At 40.6% G+C, this 25,779-nt stretch overlaps 2 protein-coding genes across 2 annotated transcripts in view; one reads left to right on the forward strand and one right to left on the reverse strand.

Moving 5' to 3' along the window:
* The first annotated feature begins 570 nt into the window (after nucleotides 1-570).
* LOC108096584 (RNA polymerase-associated protein CTR9 homolog) lies at nucleotides 571-3,658 on the forward strand. Its single transcript, XM_017198284.1, has 4 exons — nucleotides 571-1,997; nucleotides 2,130-2,346; nucleotides 2,409-2,863; nucleotides 2,919-3,658. Exons 1-4 carry the CDS (start codon nucleotides 613-615, stop codon nucleotides 3,517-3,519), a joined length of 2,658 nt encoding a protein of 885 aa, XP_017053773.1. The 5' UTR covers nucleotides 571-612; the 3' UTR covers nucleotides 3,520-3,658.
* Nucleotides 3,659-5,828: 2,170 nt separating this feature from the next.
* LOC108096708 overlaps nucleotides 5,829-25,779 on the reverse strand; it is a 45,553-nt gene continuing 25,602 nt past the window's right edge. The window contains exons 3-14 of the mRNA XM_017198541.2: nucleotides 20,560-20,695; nucleotides 16,841-17,049; nucleotides 16,522-16,766; nucleotides 13,338-13,410; nucleotides 12,432-12,583; nucleotides 12,152-12,359; nucleotides 11,961-12,091; nucleotides 11,663-11,816; nucleotides 10,634-11,395; nucleotides 8,870-9,169; nucleotides 7,953-8,356; nucleotides 5,829-6,758 (exon numbers count right to left, since the gene is read on the reverse strand). Of these exons, the coding sequence (XP_017054030.1) occupies nucleotides 6,171-6,758; nucleotides 7,953-8,356; nucleotides 8,870-9,169; nucleotides 10,634-11,395; nucleotides 11,663-11,816; nucleotides 11,961-12,091; nucleotides 12,152-12,359; nucleotides 12,432-12,583; nucleotides 13,338-13,410; nucleotides 16,522-16,766; nucleotides 16,841-17,049; nucleotides 20,560-20,695 (3,362 nt within the window). The 3' untranslated portion in view covers nucleotides 5,829-6,170. The remainder of the gene's footprint in view (nucleotides 6,759-7,952; nucleotides 8,357-8,869; nucleotides 9,170-10,633; nucleotides 11,396-11,662; nucleotides 11,817-11,960; nucleotides 12,092-12,151; nucleotides 12,360-12,431; nucleotides 12,584-13,337; nucleotides 13,411-16,521; nucleotides 16,767-16,840; nucleotides 17,050-20,559; nucleotides 20,696-25,779) is intronic.

The raw sequence follows: 25,779 nt of genomic DNA on the forward strand, positions 1-25,779 counted from the left end.
AATAAATTGCACATCCTTTCAAAAAAGTGTAAACCGTAAACAAGTAAAACAAACTTAAGAAAGGCGATCAAAGCTTTATTAATAATATGATGAACACTTTTGCTTATTTCTTTGAAATGTGTGGAAGTAATTTCAATAAATTAAAAAGTATCCTGAAAGTAAAGAGCTTTGCATCCAAGCAACCTTTTCAGCGCTGCAAAGTTGACGTTGACAGAAAAGAAAGGAACTTGCATTATTCATTGTGATACTTCACGGTGGTTACGAAAAATAAAAAATCAAGCGGATAATAAAACAATAGTCATGAATTCTTATGAAAACATGACCGGAGTTTTCATCGAAGGAATGTTACTGCGCACCTGCATTCGGAAAGCGGTAAGTCCATGAGTTGGAATTCCATTTACAAAGATTGTTTTCTATTTCTATTTTCTATCTCTACCTAAGCTTTCATGGTACTACAAAAACGAATGGGAGGATTTTAGAATGTTCCTGCAGGCAGGAATAGTTAGGTGCAGGAAACTTTATGCTGGCTATGACAAAGATTTGGCCAGGGCTTATACACTCCTAACAAGCCACTTCATCAGGTTGGCCTACAAGGCGATAGGAAATCGTCGCATGGCTCTACAGGCCAAGATTAGGAATCTTCTTCAGGAGATGGATGAATTAGAGCAACCTGGATATCCTCACGCTAAAATTATAAAGGGTTTTGCCTTAATGTTAAGCTTGGCCAGGGCTCAAGATGCAGATTTGCAGTTCATAAGCGTTTTAAGTAAAGATTCCAAAAACATTCCCTCCCTGATTGGACGCGGTTGTTTGGCCTTCAATCGCCAGGATTACATAGGATCCTTAGGATTTTTCAAGAGTGTTCTGATGATCGATCCCCGAGGACCCGCCGATGTCCGCGTGGGAATAGCTCACTGTTTTCTGAAATTGGGTGAACTAGATAGTGCTCGTCGTTTCTTTGAAATGGCTCTCGCACAAAATGGAAAATGTGTAAATGCTCTTCTTGGATTGGCCATGCTGAAACTCAATCAACGGGAGAAGCAATCAACTCAGGAGGGCATGAATCTGATATGTGCTGCTTTCGAACTTAATAATCACAATCCAGTTGTTTTATCTATTCTGGCAGCTCATTTTTATTTTGTGAGGAATCACAAGATGGTCTTGACCTTAGCTGCAAATGGCTTTAAGCACACAGATATACCCGAGTTGCAAGCTCAGAATTGCTTTCAGATTGCAAGGAGTTTTCATGCAACAGGACAATTCAGCCCGGCCAAGAAATTTTACCAGCTATCCGTGAAATTGGCACCAAAAGGGTATGTTCTTCCCCAAATGGGATTGGCACAAATGCATTTGAGATGCGGGGAATCAGACAAGGCTAAGATCTGTTTGGAAACATTTCTAAAGTTCATGCCAGATGAGCCAAATGCATTGAGGTTGCTGGCCAAATTGTATCTAAGCGAAAGATCACCAGGACAAGTTGATAAGGCCATTGAAATGTTGCTGAAAGTGGTGAAAATCCCTTTCGGTCGCCAGGATTATGATAGTTGGTTGAGTCTGGCATTTGCCTATGAGCAGAAAGAGAATTTTATACCGGCCATTTTTGCCTACCACGAGGCAATGAGAATCTACGCTGATCAGGGTCTACAGATCCCGATCGAATGGCTCAATAACCTGGCTGCCACTCAATGGCTGGCCAAAAAGCCAGAGGAAGCACTCAAAACCCTCGACGATGCTATCGAAAAATGCAAACTAGAGAATGGCGACCACAATGTCACAAATTTGCTGACCATGCACTTCAATCGCGGTCGGATATTGGAGGATCTTAACAATATATTCTTGGCTGCGAAAATGTACAATGACATTACCCTTAAATACCCTCAGCACAATGACTGCTTTCTGAGACTGGGAATCTTGGCAATGCAGCGAAATAAACTCATCAGAGCTATTGAATTTTTTAAGTGTGTCTTGGCTAAGGACAGCGATGACTTTTTGGCCAGGTGAGTCTTGAAAATATTTTTGGTAAGTTTAAAAAATTTATTATATTGAAATGGTTTTCTATCTTAAATTGTTATAAATCTTTTTGAGTTTGCTATTATCCTAAATATACCTCTGCAAACCAAATTTTGTAGGACTTACATGGCAGACTGCTTTATGAAGATGAACTGCAGTAAGAAGGCAGTTTCCTATTATAATCTAATCCTGCGCAATTCCTCCGAACAAAACGATACCTACACCATGCTGGCCATGGGAAATTTCTGTCTGAAGAAAGTTCAGAACTCCAAGGGTAGGAAAAACTCCTTCTCGAATAAGCAACTGCTTCTTAGAGCATTAAAATGTTACGCAAAAGCAAGTTTAACTGAGTCGAATTACTTTTTAAAAGTAATTAATGATGAACTTTGAATTTCCAGGTTCTTGAATGCAATCCACGTAACTTGTGGGCAGCCAATGGAATTGGGGCCATTCTAAGTTTTTGCAAAAAACTCTCCGAGGGTGAAGTTATTTTCAAGCAAATTTTGGGGGCTGGTAAGTGTTTCTCCGCCCTTCTAAATTCAGCTCACATTGCCCTAAAATTGGGCCAATTCAAACAAGCCAGTCAGACTTACAAGCAATGTTTGGAAGAGTGTCTTCCAGAAAAGAGGGTTGAGGTAATTCATTATCTGGCCAGATCTCTATATGGCGAGGAAAATGCTGGGGAGGCTAAAATGTGGCTAATAAAGGCAAGACACTTAGCACCACAGGATCCCTCGCTCCTTTTTAATTTGGCCCTGACCATCAAGGAGAATTCGAAACAGATCTTTGGTAATTCACAACCCCGATTCGAAGAGCTTAAACGTGCGGAACTCGAGCTGAAAGTGGCCTTAAAGTGAGTCTTTGAAATCATTTCCATGTATCTTCAAGCAAATGTGTATCTTTTCCAGTTATTTTGACCATTTATACCTCAATCAGAGCGAAATCTTGGTAAGAGCTTGTGCTAAAGGGGCAAAGGTATGCCAGAAGCTATTGAACAAATTACCTGAAGCCCTCCAGCGCGTTCGTCTTTTGGAACTTTCTGCAGATGACCGCATTCGATTGCAGGAAGAGCGATTAAGGGCACTTCAGGAGCAACAAAAGGAGCAGAGTCTTCGAAAGCAGGAAGAGGAACGTCTCCTTTTAGAGAAAAAGATATCAGAACGACAAAAAGTCCTGGAGAGATCGAAGAAAATAATGGCCGCTGGTTTAGAGGACAAACCTAGCGAACCAAAGTCGAAGAATTCAAAGAAGGGTGGCAAAAAAAGGCAGAAAGAACCGAATCCAGATGGAAAATCAGATGATTCATCCGGTGAAAAACCCGCCAAGAAGTCTCGCAAAAAACAAAATAAATTAGAAAAAACTAGGAAGGCCAAAGACGTTAAAGCTCCCGAAAATGATTGTGTTCAGAAATACAAGTCAAAGGAATTTATTTCTTCTGAAGAAGACAGCTCAGGAGATGATAAAATGGAGAAGAATATAGAATCAGAGGTTGAGAATCAAGCAGAATAAATATCTGGAAAGCGCCAGGAAAATTTTACTAAATGAGAATGAAAATAGATTTAATAACAGGCTGTATGGAAAAGAAAAACAATTTCAATCTATGCCAATACACCTGAATGCTGTGCATTAAATGACTACACCTATTTGAACTAAATTTTATTGAAATCATTTCAATTTGAATACAATTCATAAACCTTTTACATATTTAACAATCTGTTCTCCCCTTTTCAGGTGTATTCTAACCAAAATGCTCCTAATGAGTTTACACACTCGCTTCGTAAAGTTTCGAATGAGTAGTTTCCCCGTGGCAAACACAAATGATTCATTCGATTTGGCTCTACACGAAATGTGTCGGTTTCTCTCTCTGGGGAGCAGAGTAGAACGGGATGGGATGGATACTTCTGCACACATGTTCATTTGAATGCCAACTCATGTCGGAGGAGCCGCAGGACATTGGTGTCCTGCTCGAATTAAGCATCTACTTGACTGCCACTTTGTAACTGTCAGGGAGTCTAACGAACCAAACCGAGCAACACAGTCAGTCGAACACATTGAGCTCAACCGAAAGTTAAATATTCGTTGGGCAAACGCGAAAAATGATTCGTGGATGGGGCGTCGGCTCATTAATATCAATTTATGAGCTGAGACACGAAATTAGTCTGTGACAAGTTTCGCCGCAGGATGTGGACAAACAAACAAGCGCCCATCCACCTCCACCTCCATATCCACATCCACACCATTCATTCATACACAGCCATCCTGCACCACTCCACAACCACTCACACATGTCGTTGCTTTGTTTTCTGTTTTCTGTATGGGGTTCCTGGGTGGTTCAGTTGTATTCGGTGGTTTTCGTCCCCCGTCTGGGGTTGCGTTAATTAATTCCAAAAGTGTATTGCGTGTCCTGCCAAAAGGACAAATATGCGTACACGACTCATGTCCTGTGGTGAAATGGGCTTGTTACGGGTATCTGTATTCTCTGGACCCCCAACTGCCGCAAATTATGAAAAATATTTCCAAATAAATCAGGCAAAACGAGCTGTCCGAGCGCATATCAAGCCTCACTGCCGGGGATTTCACTTTTTTTGGTCAGGCATTTTCCACTTTCTGTTTTCCAGCTGAGTTTTGGCTTTCCTGCACACAGTTAAGCTCCCTTTGTGGAAATTAAAACAAAAACGACAGTTTTATACACATTTTCTTCTTTATTTTTTGTTCACTTATTTTCAGTTTATTTTTTTTTTGCTTATTTGCAATATTAAGTTTTCATTTGCTTTACATTAAAGGGAACTAAACAAAAAGTAATGATGTTTGCACGGAAAATAAATATTTAATTCAGTAAATCAAATGTTATTTAAGAAAATATATATATACCTAAGTTTATTTTTGTAGAGTCGAAATTTCTTAGCGGCTAAGTCTAAACCAAAATTAAATTTCATTCTTAAGTTTTTCGTTTTCCAATTTATAATTCGAGTCACAATTCAATTTGATTTTGTCATTGAAGAAGCACTTTGCATGTTGGGTTTTTTTTGTTTGTGGTGGGAAGGGTGTGATCGTGATCGGATAAAGAATCTTTAAATGGGAAAACTTTAAGTTCGACCTTAGAGCGACTACATTGAAGTGGAAATTGGGATTTTGTTTTTGGGGAGCAGGTTGTGGCGGAGACACATTGAACTTTATTTTTTGTTTTTTGCGCGCGCAGTAATCATGGAAACATACAGATCATTTATATATTCGTACTATATAGATTTGATAAAGTTGTCGACAACAGATGCTTATAAAATCTCATTTTACATTTAACAAAATATGATTCGATGCACATTTACAAGTATAATTCATTTTACTCCACACCATATCGTATTGTATCGTATCGTATCGTTTATACTCGTAATATATATAGTTTGCGCCTATTTCAGATTCCTTTGTTGGTTGCTGCTGCTGTGTTGTGCTATATGTATTATGTCGATATAGAGATATGCCATTAAATTCTGTAATTTTATCATATATATGATCAGGGGGATAGTCTTTTCGTAGATTCGCAATGTGACTAACTAAGTTCAATTTAGTTTAGGCTACATTAAGTGGCTAAGTCGTTAAACTATTTTAAGTATTAGCTGACCTGATCCTAAATTAAGTTACATATATACACACGTCTATAGCTTAACTAGTTGCGATTCGGTAAATCTCTTAGTTTGAAGTTTAAACTAGTTTTATTTCCTTTTTGTTAATTTCACAAGCATAGCTCATTAAGTTCACTGAAGTATTCCACTCTCTATTTTCTTCTCTCGAGTTGTACAGTGGTAACTAAATAAATGCTCTTCGTTTGTGGCTTACAGTTACGGTTTAGTCGGGTCCAGAAACAATGCTAAATCCAGTACACACAGGCTATGTCTATATTCATATGAGTTTTAAATTAATTATCCATCTGCTCCTGCTGCTACTCTTTGTTTGGAAGTCTTGTCAAGTTTTTTTTTTCGATGCAGCTTAACTACTATAATACAGATTTTGGGATTCAGTTACCTCTTCGACTATATATATACTTCGTCCTATATATTTTGCTCTTAGACGATGGTGGTGCGCTCGGCGCCAAGAGTTGTGGTGGTGCACGTACTGCTCCCGCCAATACACACGATCTGACACTTGATGTCCTCTTTGGCTAACTCTCAGGAGCTCACCGTCTCGTAGTTCCCGCCGCCGCTCATCAGCAGCGGTGACTGTACCCCGGCCACGCCCCCCAAAGTGGTGCTATACGTGGCGGTTTGGGAGCGCGGCGATGTGAGCAGCGACTGAGCCGCTCCAATTGTGATGTTTCCACTGGTCACCGAACTGGTCAAGGCCGCCGAAATGCCGCCCACATGGAGGCTGCCCGGATGGGGCAGGGTGTTGCATCCCCCGCCGCCGCCCACCAGGCCCACGCCTCCCAGCCCGCTGCCGTTGGTCTGCAGCGATCCATTGGAGGATTGGCCGCCCAGCAGGGGCATCGTGCACGTGGTCGTCGAGCCGTAGGGCGAGGTGGGCGAGGTCCTGGTCTCGTACGCCGGCAGGTGATAGCCGCCGGCTCCTGTCGCCGTGATCGTTGCACCGCCCCCGCCACCCCCTCGCCCCGGGATGCGGGTGTAGATGTTCGGGGGCGTCCGCGTCGACAAAAGGGGCGGCGGGGCGGTGTAAACGGGTCGCTGAACGGCAGGAGCTCGCTGGGGCGTGTTGTACAAGCTGAAGGCGGGGTTCGTGGTCAGCGAGAGTTCACCGTACTGAAAGAAAAATATTTAAAAAAAATATAAAAAATCATAAATATTTTCATAAAAAATTACTATGTATTTATTAAGAACTAAAAGAAACAAATGTACTTTTTATTGATTTTTGTACACTGCATCCTAATCACTTATAATTAAAACATTGTTGATAGTAAATACCTTTCAATATTCAATGTGAGTGTTTAAAGAAATATTTATAATAAAAAAATCAACACTTTAATTACTTTCCATTTGGTATAGTAAACTAATTTGATTCTTGCTTCGTTTTTAATTAGTTCGCTTTTGTGATCCGTCATATTTGAGCGCAAACTTTGATGAGGATTTCCCGCAACCCTCCAATCGAAAAGTTGTCAAACAACTGACCCACACAAACACCAAGAACTTCTAATGAGCTTGTTAGGAGCTCTCTCAACTCGAAGGGACAGACCGACAGAAATTTACAAAAAGCCAAGCTAAACAAAAAGCTAAACATTTTTGAACTTTTGCTGGCGTCGACTGGCATTTTGCTCATCAAAATTTGATGCCTCCACCACTTGGCCGCCGAACCTCAAACAGGAGAAAAAAAAAAGAAAACCAAACAATGATAAAAATTTAGGCAAAAACTGCACTGGATGTGGACACTAAGGAAAAGTTTGGCTGGGCCAGCAACTTGTTGTTGGTGCGGAAAACAACGAAACTAATTTGTGTAATTTATTTACGGTTTCTGGCTAATTGGCAGCCAGTACAATAAGAAAGGAAGGCGAGAGAGAAAACCTTGACTTTTACCTTTTTAGGAGACAATGACAAGGAAATTGGCAAATTTAAGAGTACCTATGTACATATTAAATAATTCTTTCAGGAAGATCTTTCAGTCTGCTTTGCCAATCGCTCAACAATTATTTTAAAATTGTATTCAAAGTGGTATAAAACTTTTTTTAATTTTTACAAAGGCGTATTAATAATCACTCTTTAAAACCAAATCTCTTTGATTACAATTAATATTCTACTAATTTGCTTCTCGTAAATAAAAAACTATCTGGAGCCCCAAAAAACCCCTTATAATTCTCAGTTATTCTGAGTTTAAAGATACAGCCAAAAAGTAGGCAGCTTCCCATTGTTTTTAATTCCACTCGTGATATCAACCATTTGCAATGCGCTGAATTGAATCTGGGGAATCAGAAAGCATACCGTCCAATGGACAATTGTATTCACCTGTTTGCCAAAAGTCGGCGAAAGTGAGGGCGGCGGCGGGGAGGCGGTGTTAATCCGGGACGGCGGGGTGTACAGAATCCGCTGCGATTCCATATTCAATCGGTCGAAGGCCTTCTCCTCCTGGTGGAACTCGTCCTCGCTGTTGGCCTCCTGGGGCACCACATCCGGGTTTTTGTCCTCGAGGCTCGAGTGGCTGCCCATGTTGCGCGACAACGGTTCGGCGCTCCCCTTGTCCGCCTCCGTGGTGGTGGCATCGCTCCCGTTCCCGTGGCGCCTCCCACTCCCCTTGCTGCGGAATTTGATAACGATCACCACGCAAATGGCCACCAGAATGAGTGTGGCAACCACGCCGACCAGGGCGCCCAGCAGGGGGGTCAGTTGCACCAGCACCGCCGTCGACGAGGCTGTGGAAATCGCGAAAACGGAGAGCAGAAAAACGGGGGGAAATGTGAAAATTGAATGACAAAATACGGATATCAGCGGGATACAACAACGTGCCCGTTTTCGAGCTTTTAACGGGCAACACAAAGTGAATGATACCAATTAAAGTAACCAAAATGGTTAATACAATATTATACAATAATGGAAAGCCGCAATGATTAAGTAAACCAATATTTTTGGTAGTTTGTATAACATCAATATAATTAACATTGCTCAAACGAAGTTATACAACTGAAAATTGTATTTTCAAATAATTATTTAAGCCACAAAAAATGTCATCAATACTTTATTCAAAAGAAGGAAACTATAGGACAGAAAACTGTTTTGAACAATGATTTAATGAATATAAAGAAATAGCTTCCGGAAAAAGTTTAAATCAAGAAGGTTTCGGGAAAGTTTTTAATTACATTTTCGACGGAATATTTGGCTTTTAAAATGGCTAAGGAAAACTGCATCTCTGATGTCCTTTGACTCACCTGTTCGAAGCAAAGGTGCTGAAAGCGTACGTCCTCGCAGGCGATAAGCCACCTTGCTGGGACCCTGGGCATTCACCGCCGTTATCCGGATGACGAACACGGAGTCACTGGGCAGCCGCTTCACCGTAAACTCCGGATACTTGTACGAGGCGTTGTACAGGATCTGCCGGTTCAGTTCATCGTAGATCTGGGCGTGAAAGTGCTGAGGAATTCCACCATCGTAGCCGGGAATGCACTGGATTTGCAGCGAGTTCGCCGTGGCATTGAAGGCCGAGCAGTTCTTCACCGGTTCGGGAAGGTCTAATAAAAACAACAATCAGACATATTTAAAAATTAGATATTAAAGTATTAATTATAAAGTATTTATTATAAAGTATTTTTAAATAATTTTCAAGTATTTTATTTAATTTGCCCAAGGAATTTCCCTCATGGGATTCTAAATTCTACAAATATTTTTCCATTATCCTTGAAATATATTTCTGTTGAACTAATGACCCGCGCTTAAATTCAGAAACTCCTAAATCGACTATTTGTGTATGCAGTTGTTCCATCTAAATTTTCCGTGACTGGCAAACTGAAAGCCTGTCGCTCGAGAGGATGCCCGTGTCCCATGTCCTGCGACCAGGACACTCTCGCTGAAGGCCTTTCAATTGGAGTGCTTCTCCCGCGGCCGCGCACCGAAATAGCTGCGTGTTTTTGGGCCATGGCCGGCGGAGGTTTTATAAATAAATGATGTACCCTGGCAATTTATTGCATTTGATTATCAGATTATCGGGCCACACACAGATTGCAGTAGTTGCAACAGTGGCAGCGTGGCAGCGGCAACATCGCGGAAGCAAACACGCAGATGGCGTTGGTAAACATGGCTTTTATTGCTGTCAGGGACAAAACCGGGCGATTGCCGGACGGACAGGAGGATGCTGTTGCTGCTTCCCTTCGTGCCAACCGCCCCCCGCTTGACCCCTCTGCACCCCGCTTAACCCCTCTGCCCCACTCTTAACCCTTGACAACCGTCGGACAGGCGGGGCAACGCGTTAAATTGTCGCCTGGCAGGCAAATGTAAATAACGTGCAGAGATTCACTCGCCGCTTTTCCATCCGTACGTGCTGCGTGCCACAATTATCTACTGACCGACCGGGTCGGCAGCCGATGCGATTCGAGTCAACATGTTTGCCGCCGCCTCGATCTGAAATTAATTAAATTTTTTTCCTTCTGCATACTCTTCAAAAAGAGACGAGTTTAAACACTTCGGCTGGTTAACTCCTTAACTACAAACATTTCCGCACGCAAATGCAAAAAAGAGTTTAACAACAAGTTCATTGGTAAAATGATGTATCGGTGTAAATATTGCTTGAAACTATTTATCCAACAATTATTATTTTTAAGACAATTGTAAACTCTCTTGAAGAACAATATTGATTAAAAGTAAAAAAAAAAAATTCAGTTTCTTTTCAATACTTTTTAAGGAGTCTGAGAAACATAAAAAAATATAAATGTAAGTAAAAACATTTTAAAGTTTAATCACTTTTTTCTTTAATCTTAAACTTCAATCTCTTTTCAGATTCGTTGCTTAAACCCCAGAAAATAGTTCTTTAGATAAAATCCTTTTCCGTATCTTTTTTTCTTTCCCTTTCTAGATAACTTAGGTGACTCCATGCATAGACTGCCAGAAAGAGTATCCCCGCCCGATCCATCTGACATCCTGGCCCATCCCCGGCATTCCTTATCAGCCCGCTCCCTTCGGACGCAACCCGGTTCACTCACCTGCCGGTTGGATGTGATACCAGCAGGGCGGACTGTGGCCCATCAGACTGCTGGCCACGCAGGAAATGGCGCCGAAGCTCTCGTAGCTCTCCACGTGGTAACTGTACACGTTGTTCAGCGGCGGTGCAGAGGTGGTGGTGGGCGGCGTGGCCACGCCTCCTCGGTGGTGCTGCTTGTGCAAAGCGGCCAGTCGCTTTCGCTCCGCCAGGACTCCGCTGGCAGAGGAGGTGGAAGAAGAGGAGGAGGAGGAGGAGGACGAGGAGGAGCTGTGGTGTCCGTCTCCGGGGAAACCGCCGGATGACATCTGCTGCTGCTGCTGCTGGTTGGACAGCTGCTTCCGCTGCTGCTGCTTGCTGTTCTCCACGTGGTTCTTGTGCACCATGTTCGAGTAGACCATCTGGGTGAAGGGCTGTCCCACCTCCTCGCCGTACTCCTCCATCTCGCCGTACTCGTCGTCCTCGTCCTCGAACCGCACGGCTGCCATGCGGCCGTGTCTTCCGTGGAGGAGCCGCTGCTGCACTCCGTGCGAGTGCTTCCGCTTGCTCCGCTGGTAGTATCCGCCCAAATCCGATCCGGTGGCCAGCATCAGCGGAGCCGGCACTCCCAGTTGCGGCAGCTCGATGAGGCTCTCCAGCGAGTTGTTGAAGTGCCACTTGTAATTTAGATTATCGAGTGGGTTCGCGTCCACCTCGCAGGTGATGTTGATTGTCTGCTTCAGTGCGGCACGTATAATCGTCGATTCCGACTTGCAAACGGGTGGGTCTGAAATAAGGATGAATGCACAGAAATAAAAATTAAAGGAAGTCAAGAAAACTAAATAGGTTACGCTACTTTGATTGGATAATATAGTATTATGAAATGAAAATAAATGAACATATTTTTAAATTTTAATAGATGCAATATTATTTAAATTTCAATATATATGATGGCAATATTTTGAGATTTAACCTATATCTTTTTCTTTTAAGTGCAAGGTTGAAGTAGTAAAGTTAAGTGAGTGGGTTGTGTGGGCCACGGCACGGCACTTACACTTGACGTCCAAGTAGACCTCGTTGCTGGACACACTGCCCTGCAGGTTGCTGGCCCTGCAAAAGTACTGGCCATGGGAGGACTTCGAAATGCCCTGCAGGACGAGGGTCTGGTTCGAGATGATGATGCCCCGCGAGGAGTGCAGTTGCTTGTCCTGAAAAGGAAACGAGGGGATAACAAATATTATTCAATTAGTGGTTATTGCGGTTAAGGTTTGCCAGTTAAGGGTTTAATGAAGAGAAATTTTACACTGTTATGTATGAGAATCAAGATTTATATATCCCTTAATTATACTCACACTGTGATACCACTCCACACGTGTAATTGCAGGATTTGCTTTCACTTCGCACTCCAGGTAGACATCGGTGCCCTTGAGTAAATTATTTGGATCGAGGGGAGCTCCCAGATTCAGATTGACAATTGGTGCATCTGCAGAAGAATTTCAATTTGATTTCCAATCAAAACTTGCATCCCTTTAAGCCAACTTACGTGTCACATTTAGCACCCTGGAGTCCTTGAGATACAGTCCAGTGTGTCCATTTCCCAGAGTTGTCATCACAGTTGTGTGGCCCTCGTGCAATTGTTGGGAGGTAATGCCTGAATTTAGGGAAACCGAGCAGACCACCTGCCGTTCATTATCCTCGGGAACAGGGATCAACATTAGCTCCGATATGGTGGTGTTTCCATCGGAGGAGGTCTAATTAAATATAGATACAATAGGTTGTTTGCTAGGTTATTTCCTTCTAGTTACTAGTTAGCTCAAACTCACCGAGGAGGTAGCTCCTCTGACAATCTGACCCGCCTTGGACCAAACAATTTCCGGCGGAGGACGAGCTCCAATCGCCGTGCAGGTTACATGGGTTCGGGTTCCAGCTATTACGGCGTGATTTAATCCTTGCAAAAGCAAACTGAGTGGCGGAACTGCAGAGGAAAAACAATAAATCAAGTTGGATTTATATCTGCGCTGCTAAAAAACAATTAACTCATAAAACATAAAACACTTCCTATTCCCATTTATCAATAATCTCATTTAGGCTCCTATCAAAGTAACTAAGAGATTTCAGTTGCAGTTTCAAGTGCATCTTAAATAAAACAGGATGGCCCATTATACCTATTCACTATAAATAGTGTATAGCTGGAACCTTGTTTTATTCGGAAGGTTCACCTGCTGCAACCATTATTGTCGCATAAAAGCGGCTGATTAACAGGGCCAAATTCAGTTATTACCATGGAAGGCCACCGCGCAAATTTTGCTACCAAGGATGCCGCTTAATTTCCTGCCCATCTATAACCGACCGACCTTTATGGAAATGTTCATTATTTATGACACATTTTATTATGCCCATCACTGGCCCCCCCGTGCCACTTGGGGGACCCACATTGCGATTAGCATAGCGGGCTGAACCACCAGAACCACCGCCCGCATAACCATAAATGCATGGATGTGGATGAATTTGCGAGTGGTCGTGTGTCCTTGCGGCTGAATGACAAAACTTTAATTACATTAATTTCCATGAAAATGGCACGCCCACCAGCTAAAACAGAAACAATAAACCACAACCAGCCACAGGGCCCCAAAAAAGGCCGACCTTGAACTGCGTGGGTCAGCAGCAAAAACTTTGCGAAACATAATAGTTCTGCATTTCATTAAAAGCCTGTTTAAAGAGGTACTCACGGTTTATTTCGAGGATAACTTTCTTGGTCAGCGCTTGAACCACATGGCCGTTGGTCGCCTGGCAAGTGTACATCTGGAATTATGGTAAAAACAGAGGGAACAATAATGAAACCTGATGATTTATGCTTATTACAATAATTGCCTTTTCCTAATAATAACAAAGTTCAATAAAATATGGGGCAGTGGCGAGTATCGATGATAAATCAACCTGCTCAACATTTAACTTTAATTGCGGGAAATGTGTATCGAACACGCACCACTAACAAGAAAAGCCGCCCATAAAGACTAATCAATTATGCTTTCAGTCGGAGACAGAAAAACAGAGACAAGCCACAAAGAGTTCAAAAGGTTGGCGAATGCAAGTATCAATATCATAAATTCCCCTGCTCGGTAATGCGATACTTCTCGGGACCATATACATTTCGGTCATTTTATTGGGCCAAACGAAAACTGTAACGATGTCTGACAATAAAAATATTTGCATAACTTTTGGGTTCGCCGCACCGCAAGTCTCGTTTCGATTGGAAAATTAGGTCATAAATTTCTATTCGGTTACACAAGAATATCTAGCGTTATGTGGAGATACTTGGGTCTGTCGGTTTATTGGGGCAGGTAGGGGGTCTCGAGGGAATTTTCTGGCCTGGGAAGTGTCACACAGTGGGTCATTGATACTGCGAGGTGTTTATTATGGCATCGAACGGTTTTCGAACTATTGAATTTAAATCGATTGGCAGAAGCGCGAACAATACCCGCAATTCATAACCACAAGCGCTTTAATTTGTTTTTCGATATTTAATCTGGGTAGTTTAACTACTGCAAAGCGCTTTCAGCTTTAACAACTGTTCAGATAGAATTACTATAATACATAATAATAATATAATGCCATACTGTTTGTTATTCTGCTTTTCACGAACAATATGCTTATTGATGGGAAATATTTTTCATTGGCAGATATGTTAATCAGGCAATTATTTTTTAAGTTTTAATATTTCTGCATTAATAAGATTATGTTTTCATTTTTATTATAGCAATTAAATCTATATATTTACAATAATACCTTTTGCTTTCAACTGAATTTTTTTATAAATATTCTTTTGCAGATTAATCTACCATATATGGGCCTTGGAATTATATTTTTGTAATCTGCACCGTTTTTATTAATACTTTCAATATTGTTTTGACTTACTGAAACATTTTCCCTAAAGACGAAAACTGTATTCAATAATTCGACGCTTAAACCCATTGAAATGCAGCCTTAATTCGTGTCTTTAGTTTAAGCTAATAATTTTTGGTATTACATGAACAACACTCAAGTGATTCCACTCAAGCCATTCCACAGTGGTCGGTCCCATAGGCCAAAAATAAAAAAATCAACTTTGGAATTTTGATTTCAAATTTGGCGCATCTGTTTATCAATAGAACAAGGCTTAAAAAACAATTATTAATTTTTTTTTGCCCCACACCTTCGCGGAGTAATTGGCGCGCAAAGTGAGCGCACAAACCAAGCAAAAAACTAAAAGCCACTGCAGTGGAGTGCATACACAAATTTAAAAATTTTAAATATATTATAAAACGGTGTTAAACCAAAAACGATTGTAATGGATATTGTATATAATGGTATAAACTTTATTTTTAAAGATAAATATATAAATAATTTGTCCTGTATTTCGTGTAAATCTTTGTTAAAAAAGTGCGACTTTTTTGTTCATATATGTTGTGCGTTACCAATGTTTATGTAAAGTTTTAAGTATTTTCCCCCCTTTGCCCCCCAATGAAATGTATGTGCCGTTATTTACTAATATTTCAAGATTATAAAAATGCTGACTTCAGCTGCGGAAGCCTGCAGATGCACTTTTGACATAACAAAATGCAACCTTACCTCATTTTCCAGTAGCTCTATTTAGGAGGGAGGCATGTTTTTGTTTTGTGCCTTCGTTTGTTTTTATTTCGTATTAATTTTATATTACTTTAAATTTATGTTAGTCATCATTTTTTGTTATCTTTTGTTAATTTTTTAACCAAAATTATGTGTTTAATAAATATAATTTTTGTCAGTTACGCTTTAAAAAAAGTGTAGTGTGCATTTGGGAGTCAAATTTCCTATCGTTCCTATGGAAGCTATAGGATATAGTGGAACGATCCGGTCAATTTTTTTATAATGTATTTATAATATTTTTATAGATTTTTTGTGAAAGTTTCATAGCGATAGCACATCTAGAAGTATTTATGGCCGCGGTTCCATACAAGCCCGACCACTGTGCATTCATCCGAAACACAAAAGACCTGACCGACTCACAATTTGCTTTTGGGTTTCTGGCTTTTCCGTTCAAACATGAACGGAAACCGGGAACTGAATGGCAGGATTAGCGCTGTCTAACAATAATGTTCATTACATGGACCAAAGAAAAATCCGGCTTAGAATCAACAGAACAGCAGAGCCCCAAAGAGCTGGGAGAAGAGCATCGGGAAGGGAATTCTCTGGGGGAGAAGTCGTTCTCCGGTGGAAGGGTATTTTCCATTGGGACGGGTTTAAGCCGCATGAACCACCCAGGGAACAATTCCCAATGCAGTCGGTTGCATTTGATTTCTATTAGCCATTGTATGGCAACCGCTTGCCACACGGAGCGCTGTCATTAACGGAGGCCCGCAGACCAAGACGTCCATTGTGACCAGCCGAATATAAATGGCCAACGAGAAGCGTAGGGATGAGTGGCAGCAGTGCTGCAAGCCTGGCTATTTTATAGACACATTTTTACAGTATTAAATATTAAATTTTTTATATATTTGAAGATAAATTCCAAGAAGCTCTTATTAAGCGTAATGATTTACATGCGAGTACGGTACAAACAGTAAAATATTAGTTCAAACCTCAAAACATTATTGATTATCTGATTCAGTTTGTACAAAATATGGCAAATGGATTTTTTTAATAAATCATAAACAATAAAACATTTCTTTAGAATTTCTGCCCCAGCTTTTGTAAATAAAATATAGCTATTTCTGTATATATTTCTAAAGCATTATTTATCTGCGGGTTTTGGGTATTTAGATGGCAGCACTGTGAAAGAGAAATGTGGGAGCAAGGCATTGTTCCGCAAGGTGCTTTGTGCCGAAGTCGTAAATAAGGCTTACGATATTTGGAGCAAACACTTGAAAGCCCTCTCCATAGATGTGGATGACTTACCGTTAGGAGATCCTTCCGCTGGATGTTTTTCACGCGCAGGACATTGCGAACGGAGCCATCGGGCAGGACCTGAAAGGAGTCGTCGATCAGGGCGTGTTCCCGCCACCAGGAGACCCGTGGAGGAGGAATTCCACCACTCGAAAGGCAGGTCAAGTCGATGCTGTCGCCCTCCAAGTAAGGTCCTGCCGTCTGGTCGCGTATCTCGGCTCCATGGTGATCCAGGATGGCCAGTTGGGTGGGTGGAACTGTAGAGAAAAATAAAGGATTTGGTCAGAAAAAATTATGTTAAATTAAATTTATTTAATATTTATACACGCACCCAGCACTGTCACATTAATGCGCCAATTACGAGTGGGTGACTTGTGGAAATCCACGCGACACTTGTAAAGTCCAGCATCCGAGGTTTGTATGTTTTTTATCCGCAGGGCAGGAGGATTAGTATCATGATGGAAATGCGCCTTCTTATTGAAGACACTTTCATCCGCCCAAGGAATGGCCTGAGTTAAGGAACGACCTCGAGCATCAAAACTGCAATGATAAATAATATTTCAAAATAAATTAGGGTGTCAAAAAATAAACTGCATGAGTGGGTGATTAATATTCTTATTTTCAATTAAGCAATTGCTTACAAAGTAATAATAACAAAAAAATAACCCCTTCTTAAAAGGGTTGGTTAAAATGTTTAAGCCGGGTTAGACTAGCTATAAATAAAACCCTATCCCCCACTATGTATTTGGCAGTTAAAGCCACATAAAATAGAGTTCCCCATTAAAAAAACCCTTTTCGACACGTTTCACCAATTACCCAGCCTCGATAAGCCAAATTGTGTTAACCTGCTTCATTGATTTTACTGTCCCAGCAATTGAGACAACATCGCCGGTGAAATGTGTGTCAAATCCGGGGAATCCACTAAAAGCGGAATACTTAATTAGCTTTCCCATGGGTCAAACTATTTTTAGATATAGTACAATCCCGGGATAGGGACAAAAATAGACACAGAGAGAGGGAGGGAACAGTTCATGAATGGCCGAAAAAGAACTTTGTTTTTATTGTTATTACCGAACGCTTTTGTTTTATGGCTTTGTTCAATGCATTTTGACAAAGTGCCACATTAAATGTCAACACAGCCCAAAGGCTCTGGGGGCTCCATTCCGAAATCAGATCGGCTAGGCATCGTAAAATGCATTTACAGAACTTTTAATTTCCATTCGCTTTCGTTTTTTATCTCCGCATTTTTTAGCATTTTTAAATGGTCACATTTAAATTGGTTTGAGTCTTTTAATTTGATTTTTCATTTCGTTCTTTTTTCGGAATTTTGTTTGACCTTTTTTTGTTGTTTTCTGGGTAAGGGGATAGGTCTCTGCAAAAAGAAAAAAGAAACACACTTTTGCTATTTATGTTAATGCCTCCAACGCCCTAAAGTTACACGCCCAGTCAGCCCACAAAATCGTGTTTTTCCATTTTCATTTTATAGTTCCTCTTCAATTAATTAATTGATCAATTTAGCGCTTGTTGTGCTTCCCTTTTGGCTTAAGCGGATTACCATTTTATTTTTGTATATTCGTATTCCTTGAATTCTTATATCTCTTTATTGTTAAAATGAATTTAATTGTTGTTGTTCTCTGTGTTTTTTGTGGCACTTTCAAGAAGCTTTAAAGAGCCAACATTTAAATTTGGCTTGTGCAATAAAAACCACAGAAAAATCTGTGCTGGTCTATAAAAGTATTATTTTCAAAGGGAAGAAAAAATCTCTGGCTAAAATTAGATTAAGAATTTTGCCAACTGGTTTCTAAGGAAACACAGGGAGTCTTTCATTTCGTTATTTTTTTGCGTTTAAAAAAGCAAAGCAGTTACTAAATTTAACGTTATCAAAACAGTTTATAGACCTAATTAAACAGGCCTAAGTTAATTGATAAAAGCTCCACTTAGCCGCAATTATCGACTTTCCCCTGCTTATCCTACATTTTAAAGAGATCATAGGCCCCACTCTACACTTTAGATGATTTATCATTGAAACAAGCTACAAAACACATTTGAGATATGCACTCGAAAAGAAGAGAACCCAGCCCAAAAGAACAGGAGTAAGTGGCACAAGATGGATGGGATATTTGTTAATGGATTTTAAACATAATTAAATTATGTAGAGAAGTGAGTGAGAGCCGGACACAAAAGTGGAATCGTGGAGTGACGGGGGACAAGAGGTTATCCATGGGTAATCCATGGCAATTGGAAAACAAATTTCTCATGCAATTAATCTCTCGACCTTTGTCAGCCTTTTGGCCATATTGAAATTTCCAGCACGCCAGAAAACTTTGCTTGAGCAACGGAAAACAAAACGGAAAATTTATGAAGTGTGGGAAAAGCAAATTAAAATTGATGGAAAACAATAAAGAAATGCGGGCGAGAACAATATGCAGAGGAGCTGGGGAAAAGATATCTGCATAAACCTCAACTTTATGTGGTCGTAAAAAGATCCCCCTCCCGCTCCGCAACCACAAAATCGTAATTGCAATTGAGGGCACACTGTACCGGAGACCACAGGAGTGCACATTCACTGGCAGCGAACTTTGACACTTTGACTTGACATCATCGATTTGTGTGCAACGAGAACAGACGAACGAATTTAATGGAAAATGAAATAAAATTCAATTTCTGGTCTATTGCGCATCTGTCTACTTGAGACTCCACTCCACTTCACCTGACTGGGTACGTCCCCCCCGCTCGCCCCCTTCCACTTTCTCCCCTCTATCGCATTTCCCATCTTGGCTTTTCCTGAAAAATGGCAAAAAGAGAAGAAGTGAGTTGCCAACGAGCGACCTTTGAGCCGAATTGCTGCTGCCAATCAGTCGGTCTATATGGTTTATATATATATTACCCATCTGCCAGAACCCAGAACCACCTCCTTGCCATTACTGGCGACATTTCCTGGCACAGTGCCTCACAAAATGATTTCTCCTTTTGTGCTTCGCCCTTATGAGCTTGTTAAAAATTGCTAAGGTGTCGAATTCGGCACTTAAAAAAAACCACATGTAATATTAACTCAATTTAATATAGTTTTTGAAGGAGTAAATCACCTAATTATATACTTACTTCAAATTAAGAAACTAGTCATTTTTTTTTTTTTACATTTATTTTAACAATTATCTCCATTATTATAATGTACTCACAATTTTCGGACAGAAATTAAGTGGTTTTATTTATTAATAAGCGGAAATTGCCTAATTTTATGGGTATCTTTTTCCGTGTGGTAACCCAGCGGGTTGGTGGGGTGGTAGTATTTTTCCAAAACCCCACCCACATAACTCAAGACCCCCTCCTAACGCGTTTAGGTTGTTCTGTGTAAGTAATGTTTATATCGTCAAATTCAACATAAATGCCTCACGTTAATAGAATTTATAATGAGCTAGCGCCCGCTTTGGGTGACTCTGTATGGCTTTCTGTAAGGCCACACCCACTCCGCCCACTTAACACGGGGAGCTTCTGTATAATTGGCTGCCATTCCCAGCGGAATCGAAGCCAAATTCATTTCGGTTCCTTGGCTAATTCCAAAAAAAAATATGAGCTCAAGCGAGGGTTACCCATGCTAAAATCATTAAGTGAAATTTAGCTGACACTTTAGCGGGGCATTACTGTGTGAAACAATCCCAGGAGACTGAGAAGTGGAGGAGATTTTAATATAGACGGAAAATGTGAATCCCAAAACGGATGGGGCTGTAAACTTGGGTGATGAGATGAAGAAAGCTTAAAGGATATACAGGAGGGATTTCGTAAGGAAGGTGGATGTAGGTTAGAAAGTCGAAAAAGAATAAATAGGGAGCCTAATTTGGGGCTTATTAAACTGGAGAATACACTTTTTGAGCAGGATATAATGGTTATTAATGGGAACAAAATAGATACTCTCAGGAGTTTACAGAATTTTAATTTCTATTTTATAGTATTTTCTTTACAAAGTTATAAACCTGTAAAATATACATTTAAATATTTGTAAAAGCTTGTTTTTTTTTTTTACTTGGACTATATATATCTTTTTCAACTTACGTATAGATGGGCTTGACATTTCCCTGGCGATACCAGATGACCAGTTGCACCTTATCGGCGATTCCTGTGGCAGGCAGAAGATCGCAAGGCAACGCGACTTCCGAACCAGTGGCAGTCAAAATCTCCGAAAGCGGTCCTAAAAATGAAAGTAAATACATAGATTAATAGGTAAACCTTTTAGAGATCTATCCATATCTATTGAATTCACAATGAGTACGATTCGGAAGTACGGCGGTTGGCAGTTGGCATTGTGGAAACCGCTATTGCGGCTTTCCCTAATTGAAATATATGAACTCTGACCTGACCCTATCGCCACATCGCTTTCTGTCCTTTGTGTGTTTGCTGCGACTATAAATTGACTGACAGCTTGATTCCCCTTTGATGATAAAGCCCGCTCGCTGAAAGGGTTCCCCTCCAGTGCGAGTTCGTCGGTCATTTCCATTCCGCGGATTCCGACATGGAGACATCATCGGCGCAGCGAGTGGCGCCTCCGCAGCCACGTTCCGCCGCAGTTCCGAATAGTCCAGGTCGTTTTGGGTGAGGTTCGCTGTTCCAGCCACGGCGACATCGATTCGATGGCACCGCGGTGTGCGTGCCGCCGCCCAGAGGGGGGTAACTTGTGGGGGGCGGGGCAATCTTCAATTAGTTGTCGCCCCTTTGGAGATGGTCGCGTGACACGAGCATGTTCGTTTAATAAGGTGTTCAAGTTGTACTGCCTTGCTCATTTAGATTATAAACAACGAATATATAAAATTAAAATTTGAAAACAACCAAATAACGATAAGTAAATAATTTACTTACTTATAATTAAAAATGTAAAGGGAAATAATAAGCTTAGGTTGTTTTTAATTAATTGTATTGCGACCTATTTTCAGAATCAATTTGCGCTATTTGTAATCCCTCAATTAAATAATTTTATTTTTACAAATAGAATAACAAACATTCTGTATTAAAATCTTCCCAACTAGAAACCAAAATACTATTGGTCTCCTCACCATTTTAGGGTGTTGGTTTGGGGGCCCCCCGCGAACAACTTTGGGTTCATTTGTGCCTTTGCTGCTGTTTTTGTTGTTGATTGGTATGTATTTGGTATTATCAAAAGGCATTGTAATTATACAAATTATATTTTCCATATTTTGGATTGCAACACCAACAACGGCATTAAAGGGCGTGTCGTACGTGCCTATATGTGGAACCTTCTGCCATATCCCCTATCACATAATTGGGTTAGCCCCCAGAGGGGAACCGATGAACACCGAATGGCTTTCCAAATATGAATCAATATTTATCTAGATTAGCTCTGTACCTCCCACTGCCAAATCCGACTGGCTCTTCCCATTCATTTGAACTGAAATTCAATTATTTTAATGCGTTCTAACTCGATTAATGGCCAATTTATAACGATTGGAGCAGTAATATAAAAATGGTTATATTATAGGCACATGCGTTTGTAAAGAAGATTGGGGGAAGTTACGCATTACAGAATTATAAACTTTTAATGGAATTTTGATAAGAGGATTTCAGTGAATAGAATTTAAAATTCTATGAAATTTAGGTGCTTAATTATACAGGCTCATCAACAGTTCTTCTCTTCTGATGTAAACTACCAACTATTCCAAATAAATAATAAATTCTCCTAATGAGTTTTTGCTAGATGGAAGGAATTGCCCAATCCCGAATATCCGAGAAATTGTTTCCCATTTCTCTGCTTGATTTCATTGGCATTTCCGGATTTCCGAGCGCCATAAGTAACATTTGCCATTAGGCAATCGGAATCGAAATCGAAATCCTCTCCCGATATGCATAAACACACTCAAATAAATTAGGGGCCACATGGACCGGAGAAGGGGCATAATATCGAAGAGTCAAGAGGGCGAGGCGCCAGGAAAATAAAATAAAATTGAAGCAATTGGTAATCGGATGAATGATATAATTCATTGGGGCCAAATGCAATTTGTTATGGCTCCAAAATGGGATTTGTATTTGGGTCAGCAGATCAAAGTGATTAGGCGAGGGCCGCAATGAGATACAGATACGAAAGAGTTCAATTGCTAATTGCAGTCTATGCAGCAAATGTTCACACACTCTCAATCGGAATCCAAACTAATATGTCTCTGAACTTTTGCAATTCCCCCGATCTTTGTCCGACTTTGAAGTCCAGCGGAAATTAGTTGTTTGGGGGGCCTCTAAAAGATTTATTGTCACTCGGCCTGATATTGATTGAACGATCGCCCAGAGTGACAGAAGTGCATTTCAGTGTTCTTTTTTCGCCTCTCCGATTTTTCTATTTTTATTGGCGCGGCATTATTTTGACAAATTTAGTCGGAAACGTTGGCTGACTGGCGGACATTTGGCCGCTAATGGTGCGTGCAACAAATTTCCCGCATCGTGTATTCTATAATTAAGCGGATCGCTACGAATTGAGGCGAGCGACCGCCTTGCCGGAGATCCAGCAAGATGTTAAGCGTTCCGCGTCCGATGTTGTCGCCTCATAATTGTGCCACTTTAAGTGGGCGTCAACATGATAGGCCCAACATGTTGCCTCCTCTTCCTCCTCGAAAACATTTCAGACTGATGGAGATCTCTGCGTCGAGGAACTAATTCTGGTTTCCTCAGCACTCAATTTATGAACTGAGCGGGGAGCCACAAAAAATTCATTCAGGTTCGTGGAATATGGAATTATGTGTCATATTCAATGTTTCTGAGTTCGGTCTTCTCGGAATCGGATAATAAAATATTCAAACTGGGATGTTGCTTTGGGAATTACCCTTTTTCCATTCCCTACATCAGTTCACAGTTCAAGTCAATGGATAAAATTTATAGTCATGTAGCAATTCAAAGGAATAAAATCTTTTCAAAATAAAAAGGGGAAGTTCATGTTATCTATAGTCATAAAGATCTGGATGACTGATTGTCCAATCGTTTGAAAAATAAGAAGTATACCCTTTTTTAGAATACAGAAGGTAATCTTTAAGTTTAAATATTTAAAGTTTCATAAAATGCAATTAAATCTATGCTAAATCGTATTTCTATAATAGCAAAGTGCTAATTGACAAAAAATAAATTATTAAATATGGAATATTTTTTTCCGAGTTAAGTCCGAGTGAAAATTGCTTCCATGAAAAATTTAAAGCATATTAAATGCACAAAAAAAATGTGTGATAAATGAAAACGGAGCATTTCCATTTGGGGAAAATGCATTTGTTCTGTGCATTGCACTTTCCCACTCTTTGCATCTCCCGCGGCGGAAAGCCATCAATGCAGCCCCATTCGCTAAGCTCATTTAGAACTTTTATGAAAACAAACAAAAGGCCAGGCCAAGTGCCAGGGCAATTACTCAGTCAATCAGTCATCCATTTAGATCCCAGCCAACGTGCGTCCATCTCGTTTTCGGTTATTTATTTATTTATTTGTTTTGCCTGCAACTGTGAAAATATTTTGACAATCGCCTCAAGTGATCCCGATCTCTGGCTCCCTGTCGATAAGGTAATTATTCAGATCATTTGTGTTGCCCAACTCTGCGGGGCTTCTGTAAAACTATGGCCGAAAGCCCTTCGGGGAACTCAGTGTGAGATCTTCGAAGCTTTTTCGTGGCGCCAACGAGAAGCATTACAAATAGAATGACCATGCTGCAGGAAATAAATCAAATTAGATATGTTTACGTATCGTTCTTCCGGGTGACGGGTACAAATGGAGAAATTGGAGGTGGAAACTAAACATCTATAAATGGAACTACTGCAGAGTGTAAGTCGATTGCTCAACCCAGAGACCCACCCAAAAAAAAAAGGGAGAATAAAACACCTGGACGACAATCCAACAAACAATTGCTGGCGACAAATTGCCAATGACTCAAACGACGCCATCAACAACAGCAGCAATTTGTACAACAGCAACATGCACAGCAGCAACATCAACGGCAGCAACAACAGCAATTGTCGTAAAATGTTCCTTTGATTTTTTCATTCCTTTTTTTCTGTTTTTGTTTTGTTGCTTTTGTCTTGGCTCCCTTTATTTCTATATTTTCAAATAACAACGGCAACAAAGTGGGGTTCCCCCCACTCCTCCCCCTTTCCCCAAACCTTCACCCTGCACGTGACCAATGACAATTTGCGATCCACTGTCCATTTATGACCCCCAAGTTTAGTCGTTGCCGTCGGTTTGAGCTTTAATATTTCCTGCAGGCGGCATTTGTTGAGTTTTAGGCGCCTCCATCAAAATGTCGTAGGCGGAAGTTGAAATTGCTCAGGGGAGGGGGGCGAGGGTGGGGTCTATTGCCCGGTCATAATGCCAATAATACGATTGCCGATTGCTTATGGGCCCAAAGTGGGGAATTGGCCAGAGGACCGAGTGACAGAGTCACCTAAATTAAGTCTGAAATTAGCAGGGCTTGCCAAGTTCTCTGAGTTCTCGGTGCGGTTCTGTGAATTTTCCCTCCCCTAATAAAGTTCCTTTGTTATTTCTTCTTCATGGGAAGTTGTAAAATATGGAAAATACTCGTTAGTCCTTCGTTTTCCTTTCCCAGAAGCTCTGAGTTATTTTATTTGATTTTCATTAGATTGACTTTTCGCTTTGGCCCTTTGCAAATTATTATTATGCATGGAGCAACATGGAAATGGTATTGGCTTTTCTCTCAGGAGTATTTTTCAATTGATAAGTGAAGATGAGGGGGGATACGTTTGGGATGTGTCCCAATGTTGATGAAATTGAGGTTGGATAAATGTCTGAAATTGGGTTGGGTTAAGTGAGGTCAAGTTGGCTTTTTTGGGTTTGTGTGGGTCAAGGCTTTTATTGTACATTACTGAAAAGTAAGTTTGGGTTGGGAAAGTAAGTTCAACTTATTTACTAAGTTGACGTTCTGTTTCCTATTTAATATTTAAATAATAACTGTAAGTTTAAAGCTCTTCTATGATTTCAAACTCTGTTTTATGCATTTCAGGAACTTCCGAAATTTGTTTCTTTTTTTAGAACTTTTGGTGCTGCCAACGAATAGCGTGTCTGACCCACATCATCCGTCCAATCCATTCAACATCCACCCATTTGATCGCCTCAGTTGGCATTGCCTACCCAAAGCATAACCCTACAAGTAATTCCCCAAATTAATATTTATTCAACGAGCCGAACGTATTATTTTGATACCACAAATGTAGCACTCAGCCCTTTTCACCGCTTGGCTTAACTTTATCATAATCTTGGTTGAAAAATCTAACGCTCGTAGCATTT

The sequence above is a fragment of the Drosophila ficusphila genome, unplaced genomic scaffold, assembly GCF_018152265.1.
Source record: "Drosophila ficusphila isolate 14025-0441.05 unplaced genomic scaffold, ASM1815226v1 contig_414, whole genome shotgun sequence".
NCBI lineage: Eukaryota > Metazoa > Arthropoda > Insecta > Diptera > Drosophilidae > Drosophila > Drosophila ficusphila.